Source organism: Lytechinus pictus, chromosome 1 (assembly GCF_037042905.1).
Source record: "Lytechinus pictus isolate F3 Inbred chromosome 1, Lp3.0, whole genome shotgun sequence".
NCBI lineage: Eukaryota > Metazoa > Echinodermata > Echinoidea > Temnopleuroida > Toxopneustidae > Lytechinus > Lytechinus pictus.
The window spans coordinates 9,536,891-9,545,221 of record NC_087245.1 but is presented as its reverse complement, the minus strand read 5'-3'; the positions used below and the strand labels follow the sequence as shown (position 1 = coordinate 9,545,221).

Genomic DNA, 8,331 nt, shown 5'->3' with positions numbered 1-8,331 from the left:
TCATCAACATTTAACAAAAAGCCAAGAATTATTGCATTCAAACAAGTATTCAAAGTTATACTTCTTTATTCTGAACTTCTAGCTATATGTAACAAATATTTGGGAACTAAAATAAATACTAGCATCAGTACTTAATATGTAAAAATTTGCATAATACATGTATGCATACTACAATGTTCAAAGACTTTATACAAACAATATAAACAACCCTACAAAGGTCATTCAACAACTCAAGGTGATAGCAATAATTTCACAATCAGAAATGCTACACCAATTTTGCATTTTCATGATTTATAGCAATGAAAGACTTGGAGTCATAAATCAAATTGAGAGAAAAGAAGTACCACTGATTTTGATAAACAGTATATATCGTGCAAATGTATATCATTAACATGAACAAAAATTTAGTTAAACAACTGAAACACTCAATAACTTAATCTATTTTCAAACATTTCTTCACTTACCATTTTACAACTCAAAGGCACATGAAACATGACATCCAGTAATGCATTAAGATTTTCATCACTCATTATTTTTACACAACTTCTCTTGAAAATATGGTGATTTCACAATGAATTTTAATATAAGCAAGTACCCTCTAAGCAGTATCCAAAATCATTTCTATTTTTTTTTCATGATGGGGGAGGGGGGGGGGGTGGTGTACTTGAATATTTTTTTCTTGGCTTTGCAGTTTTAAATATATAAAGTATATCATTGTGTAAAAAAAATTTATCATTTAATTTCAGGAAACATTGAACCAATCTCTCTCTACATGCACTTTACAATACTAGAAACACCAAACTACTGTACATCTCACACAGGCTTTTCCCCTCCTTTTCATATGAATTCATGAGTGTTCTAAAAAAAAACCATCATGTTCAGCCTACTTTCATTAATACTAATTGAAATTCAAGGTATATTGCTAATAAGTAATTTAAGAAAAATACAATAATAGTATGTTTTTTGTTAGATATCCCCATAGTGCAACAAAATAATACAAAGTGGATCCCACTATATGAAAACTTATAACTGATTACAATTAAAAATGATACAAGACTGATCTCAACTCTTGCAACCTTACACATTGCCGATCAAAACCTTGTGACCTTTTATAATAACATATGATTGTAAACTTATTTGATTAAAAAGAATATTGCTAGGTTGTGATCACCTGTTGAATCACTTGCAGCATTTGTTTAATAAAATAAGGTTAAAAAGTCAAAAGAATTCAAAATAACAATAACTTTATGATATACAAAGAGATTGGTATCGTTCATAAGCAGTGTCTGTCCAATATAATAAATTAAGAAAATTTAATCTTAATACCATGTTGCTTTAGGCTCTGATGATACCTTATTATTTAAGGTAATGAAAGGATTGAATCAATCCTATATAAATATTATTGGAACATGGTAATTAAGCAGGATATGACTTGAATGTACACAGACATAAAAGAAGACCAACTACAGTGAATTTCGAATATTTGACATCATTATATAAAAAAGGTATAAGCCAATCGTATTATCAAATGACATTTCCTTTTTTTCGTTATGATGAGCACTAACACTTTCAAATGAAGATCTTGCCTAAGCTTTCCAGACATAGCATCCTGTTGAATTCAAAATCAAATTCTATGAAAGAAATACCAGGTGACTATCAAAGTATGTCAATGATCAAGTTTGGACTTTGTGGTATTGTCTGCTTTTTGACTATCATGTGGGCTACGGTACTGTATAATGCCAATTGTGAACAATTACTTCTCAGTGGATGTGATGAAAAGAATGTTTTAAAAGGAACACATGAATAATCATCAAATATTGAATGCTTTATATGTCAGTGTCTTTGAAAAGCTCATCTCAAATGACCTTTTACTGGTACTTACAAATTACAACTGTGAAAAGGCTAAAAGAAGGACGAGAAGATGACAAAGAAGGTGAAGAAAAAATCAACAAATTGGAAAAAGAGAACGAGAAGAAAATAAATGGTCCATTTTTAATCTCTCATGGAATAAAGGTTATGGTGATGGTTGTAATAGGAGTTTTGGTTTGACTACATGGATTACTCAATATTTGAAAGATAGGTTTAATCTTTGTCTTTTAACAGATTTTTTATGGAAGGAATTGTCGCAGGAGCAAAATTCAAAAGCTAGAGAAGCGATATGAGATATTTCATACACAGAGCAACGACTTGATAAGTTCTATCCATCATCCCTTTAAAAGCTAACATAAAACAGACATCTGACCTAGCTCCTGGTGGATGTTTCATAAAGCTATTTGTAAGTTACAAATGAAGTTATGAACGACTGGTGATCCTTTCTTATGGTAACTGGAATATCTCTATGTAGCTGGCTTAGCACCTGAAAACATGCTCCAGGAATGTATCAAGTCATGAGTAACATTAATAAACGCTGTATGGAACAACAAGGACCAGATCCTAGAACTCATCATGCTTTGGTCCTGGAAACTCATCATGGCTAATAGCTCCATTTTTGTCTTTATCCATCTTATTGAACATGTGATCGATAGCTTCCTTGTGAGTCTCAAACTTCTCTACCCCTCCGATTCCAGACTCCTCCATATATCTTTTAATCTGTATCATATGGAAATACATACAAAATGCAGAAAGAATCTTGGTAATATTGCTTCATTATACTGATAATAATCAAACTTACTTTTATATAGCACTAGCACATTACATTAACATTTCATTGCACTTTACAATAATTTATATCTGACTGTATCAAATATACCTTCATACAATACCTTGGTTATTGTATTCTGTTTAATTCAAATTAAAAGAATAGGAAACCACTTCCATTGTAATTTCTTAATATTTGAAATTCAGATAACTAATGATACAGTCACATTTCCCCTGCGGTGCCCGCACGGTAAGTAAAAAACAGCTGTTTTATTTTATTTTTTAATCAAACCACATAGATGTAGTGAGTACAAATATGTTAAAACGGCTGTTGTCGATTCACCATACAGCCTCCGTAGGGGAAATGTGACTGCGCCATAAGCAACTGAAATTTAAATTCAATCACAGTACATAGAAATAAACACTCTCAAAAAGAATCTAGTTTATCAAGTCTTGGCTAAAATGTGAAAAACACCTGTTAAAATGTTATTCTAAATAACCTCCCACTTCCCTGTTTAAACCAAATAATATTGGCAGGTTTGCACTCAAAGCCTATGACTGCTATTTTTAAATGATCTTGAACCACGTCACATGATATATGACAATGTAAGGTGGATAATTTGCATATCTAGTCAGCTATCTAGAATGGTTTATCAGAGATATTGGAAAAGAGAAGTAAAAAAAAAAGACCTTTAAAAATTTCAGGTAAATGTCACGTGATGACTGTATACAATTCCACTAGAACATAACTTCCCATAGACAGAAGAATGACAGAGTTAGTGATTAAGTATGTGTAAGTTTCTACCAAGTACCAACTTTTCCCAGCAGATTAAGAACATCAAACTGCACCAGATATAATTGAGCAAGCATTTAAATATAAACCATTTAACAAACACATACCCTATAACTCATCATGGGCATTGTTTCCAAAGAACTCTTTAGATGACAAAGAATTGCTTCGGTCATGGTCTTTGTTATCAAAAATATTATTAATGGCTTCATCCAGAGTTTCGTCTTCCCTCATTCCCCCAAGGCCCTGCATGCTTAGATAAGCCTTCATCTGAAAGGACCAAAAAGCAGAGAGAAGCTTACTTGAAACAGCTATAATTCCAATAAAAGGGACGTTTTGTGACTTGTACTGATTCAATCATAAAAATATGAGTAGAATCACCAATGATAGTGCAAGTTTTTATTTATAATCTTAAATATTAGCTTCAAATGAATTTAATGGGGGGGGGGGGGGTGGTGATAAATATGCATTTCTGTTAATGGCATAATGCCATCTTGTGGCAGACAGCATTGTTCAACTATGTACACGATTGAAAGATACTGGTCCTCCACCATCACAAGGTATATATGAAATTTGCATCCCACTGCTGCCATGATGTCACTATGGAATTGAACTATATACAGCCATAACCTAAACCTCAATAGATTCCACCAAAATAGTCATTACCATTACCAGAGTGGGCAATTTTGCATGCAAGTGATTATGAAATGACATCAAACTTCCAAGATACATGTACTTGAATAGCAAATGAACTAAATAGCAAGCTTGAGCAACAAGTGCAGAATACCAGTCATTGTAAGTCATAACATAGCACTGTTGAAGGGCAATTGCATTCAATCACGCTGGTCCACAACTATAAGGGAGATCATACATCTTATAGGTGACCATACTTATGATCTTCAACAAACCCTGACTCTTACAGCCTTTGAATGTCTACAATAAACACTATCATGAACATATGTTCAAACAAACTATCGTTAAAACTTAATGACTTGAAGCTGATGTTAGTCAAAATTTTTATCTAAGGAAATAGTGAATGGAAATTCAGAGCTAAGGAACACTACATAGATTCTATAGCATACCAACAACTGATAGCAGCACACATAACATGGAATAGAAACCGCATGATATATGAAGTACAAACCTCATCTTTTGAGATCTGTTTGTTTTCATCAAAATCCATCTTCTTAAACAGGTTCTCTGCTGGAGGTGTATCTTTGATGTTTCGCACTTCAAAACGATAACCAACATCTTTTCCTTCTGGTGGAGGTTTGGTGTCTAGATTAAAGACAAAAATACATCATATCAGCATATAAGCCTACATCTTAATTGAATAAGCAAATCAAGTATATTTGGCTAATAAGTGACCCCTAAATCCAAATAGATCTTCAATCCTGTATGTATACCTGGGCAACGTTTGAAGCTGATCTCTAAAATGATTCTTCAGTTATTCTAATGTAGGCTACATAATGACCTTTGTGGTATTTGCCCTTGGATGTTGATATCCCTAAAACTAATCAGATCAGACACTCACATATATATGTATAATTGGACTGCGTCTGAAGTTGATGTGTCAAACAGCTCTTAAGTTACTACAAAAACAAAATCATAAGAGAAAACAATGAATCCAGCTGGCATAAATATCTATAATTGACAGCCATCAGTTACATGTATAATCCTTATTCCCAGTATCTGATTTGACAACTGGTTTATTATTGATTATGACATACTTATCTTTATTTTGAATGAATGCATAGATCCACAGAATCACTCTTTTAATGTTCAGTTGTCAGATGTTCAAGTCCCAGCTGAAATTACCTCAAGTGATGGTTCGTGTATGCTCAACTACTCTACACTACCACTGAACTACGTAGCGTTGCGGTAGTGAAGTGTAGTGGAGTGTAAATCCATCACCTGAGTTGAGCAGAAATAAAAAAAATTTACAGGTCATACTCACTTGGTAATCGATGGTTCATGGTAAGCTCTCCGGCAGGAATCAAAACTTCTCTCTTCTCCCTCACGCAAGCTCCCTCTAAGCCCTGGTGCCATCCTTGCATGGCAGTACTTTCAGGATCATTTAGGCGAAAGTGAACAGGTCCCGTGTTGTCCCTGAAAGTAAAGAAACCAAAAGAGATCTTATAAAATAATGACAAAATTGACAATGATAATACAGTGATAAAAAGGGATCATGGTTGTTGACTGCTGAGTAAGGTCATTCTAGGTCTAGAAGAAAATTGAAGAGCACCTCATAGAAGTTTCGTCACTGGCCAGATGTTCCTTTTACAATTTGAGTGTTGTCCGACAGCTGTTAGGCAACGTACATACTGCGCCGATAATTTTTTTTCAGTAAACCCACAATTTTGAATGCATTTCTTATATCACAATTCTGTGACACAGTAATTGATTTGCAAGAGCTCTGTGCGAGTTTAGCGTTGTGTGTTACTATTGAGCCCAGCTAGTAGAGAGTGTTGATAATAATAGTAATACTAGTACTCCAAACAGTGGCGTACCGTGGGTCACGGCATTGGGGGGGCACGAGCAAAAATTTTGAGTCACTTAGTGAGCGCAGCGCGCCCAGTTGCCAGGTATACTGACCTAATAGAGACATTTTAAGGACAGTGCCATTAAACGGATATGTATCTCACTGGTCAAATAATGCGAGCGCGAAGCGCGAGCTTAAAATTTTTGATATTCAGACCTAAAAAAGGACATTATAAAATTCTTTTGTAATCATGATACGTACCTGTCTCGCTAAATAATGCAAGCGCGAAGCGCGAGCTGAAATTTTTGTAAATATTGACCCCAAACAGGAAGATTTTAAGGACTATATTTTAGGAATCCGTTAAGAGTATACACATCTCACCATAGTCATCTAATGCGAGTGCCAATAAGCGCTTGCTGATTTTGTTAGAATTACATCTAAACATATGCACATAAAGCACTTGTAATCATGATTAACATACCCATCTCACTAATCAAATCTTGCGAGCGCGAAGCACGAGCTGAAAATTTAGGAAATTCAGACCTGAAGAGGGGCATTTTAAGGCTTGTTTGTAGGAATTCACGAAGACCATACGTAGTTCACTAACCAAACGGTGCGAGCGCGAAGCGCGAGGTGAAAATTTTTGATATTCAGATCAGAAAAAGGAACATTTTAAGGACTGATTCTAGGAATTCATTGAGAGCAGACATATTTCACCAATCCGCTACTGCTAACGTAAGCACGGACAGGAAATGTTTTATATTAAGACCTTAAAATGGGGCAATCACTTTAGTCATGAAAAAGAAGCATACTATTGTACATAAAACAATAACTCGAAGTGCGAGGAAATATATTTGGCAGTTTGGTATATATTGACTTGAAAACGGGAGGTTTTAGTTTTTATCAGGGTTATATATCTTGGTAAACAGACAATGCGAGCATCAGGAGCAATGAAAACATAGGCCCTGAGCAAATTATGTTTCATTAAGTTATGAAAAATGTTTCTTATGTAATATAACATAACATATTATTATGAAATAATATAACATTATAATGAACAATAATGTCTTTTTTCCCACTACGTTTCTCTTCCTTTCTCCCTCTTTTTCTCCTTTTCCCCGTTTTTTTTTTTTTTTTTTTTTTTGTCAGCCGATTGGGGGGGCACGTGCCCCCCCATGCCCCCCGTAGTTACGCCACTGACTCCAAAAGTCCAATCCAACTTTCTCTACCTTGAAGTTGAATACATTTTTATATCAATTTCGCAAGTGGAGGATACATATCATTGGAACTAGATTAGTCTTGCCTATATGCTGTGGACGGAAGGGGAAAAACAACAAATAGACCTAACATGGGAAGGTTAACATAAATACGGCTACTCACGATGTGTCGAAGCGTTCGTTGCCCGATTCTTCGGGGAGGAATGCCACATAGGTTACTGTCAAGTAATCCCCTGACTGCACAGATCTCGTGCAATCTTCAGGCTTAAAAAGAACATTTATATTCACTTCTCCAGAAACTGCAGCTATCAAAGCCACCATTAATATACAGCAAGCTGTAAAAGCCATTTTTACACAGTTTTGTTTTTCGCAAGTAGGCTTTGTCTTTGTCGCTGTCGTTGGGGAGATTACCGGTATCTGCTGGGCGACTCACTGTTCATAGTACACGTGTACATTGTAAGGTTCAATGGTCTGGCGCCGTGGAAGGGGCGTGGCTGGGCATTCTGGTGGTAGAAATGGGTGCAAGTGGTAGGACGGCTGCGGCGCCAATGAAAAGGCCTCTAAGAATTTACAAAAGGGTCGGAAAGAAAGGGCTGTAGAAATAACATAGGAGAAAGGGGGGGGGGGGGGTGGTAAATACACCTTTTCACACATGTCATATGGACTACACCAATAATGTTAGCCAAAGCGCGAGCTAAAAGTTTTGAAGAAAAAAATGACCTGAAAATTAGCATTTTGAGGATTCTTATCAGGCTTCCATGCTTACCTCCCTTTCTCTGTAGTTCCATGAACCTGAATAAATTGATATTCAAAAGGGTGCTAATAAGTTATGAATAAGTTAAACTAAAAGAGCTATACCAGTTCGCTTGGTTGCGGGGAGGGGTATAGGGCCTAAATTAAAAACAAAAGATTGTTGTGTCTAAAAACATAAACATAATTATGTCAGTCTGTTTTATCCTGGATTTTTTGTTTCTCCACTGGTCTGTTTGCAATAGTTTCTGAACGTTTAATTCAATATCAATAACAAGAAAATAATGAGAAAAGACAATTTGGTCATGCAGGGACTATATATATCATCATGATATCATCATCGTTTATTTCTATTATTGTTATCATCAAAATTGTAATTAATGACAAAAAAAATGTTATCATTATTATCATGATTATTTAGTGTGTATACTTGTTATATATATGCCGGGTTATAT

General features: G+C 35.0%; 2 protein-coding genes across 3 annotated transcripts in view; one reads left to right on the top strand and one right to left on the bottom strand.

The window, feature by feature from the left end:
- LOC135153222 (uncharacterized) overlaps positions 1-8,331 on the top strand; it is a 1,173,865-nt gene that overhangs the window by 43,996 nt on the left and 1,121,538 nt on the right. The window lies entirely within an intron of this gene.
- On the bottom strand, positions 49-7,713 carry LOC129257003 (peptidyl-prolyl cis-trans isomerase FKBP14-like). 2 transcript variants are annotated; one of them, XM_064095653.1, is made up of 5 exons: positions 7,290-7,713; positions 5,385-5,536; positions 4,572-4,705; positions 3,538-3,697; positions 49-2,589 (listed from the first exon to the last, which is right to left on the bottom strand). In XM_064095653.1, exons 1-4 carry the CDS (start codon positions 7,472-7,474, stop codon positions 3,539-3,541), a joined length of 630 nt encoding a protein of 209 aa, XP_063951723.1. In that variant the 5' UTR covers positions 7,475-7,713; the 3' UTR covers positions 49-2,589; position 3,538. The 2 variants fall into 2 exon arrangements, with proteins under 2 accessions (XP_063951723.1, XP_054751214.1); XM_054895239.2 differs by lacking the exon at positions 3,538-3,697 and having other exon boundaries at positions 7,290-7,599.

What these genes read in the sequence shown, in the direction of transcription:
- LOC129257003 (XM_064095653.1), bottom strand. Translation starts at nt 7,474, where the DNA reads ATGGCTTTTACAGCTTGCTGTATATTAATGGTGGCTTTGATAGCTGCA. An exon ending in AACGAACGCTTCGACACATC is followed by an intron (nt 5,537 to 7,289) that starts GTGAGTAGCCGT and finishes CTTTACTTTCAG; the next exon opens with GGACAACACGGGACCTGTTC. An exon ending in AACAGATCTCAAAAGATGAG is followed by an intron (nt 3,698 to 4,571) that starts GTTTGTACTTCA and finishes TGGTCCTTTCAG; the next exon opens with ATGAAGGCTTATCTAAGCAT.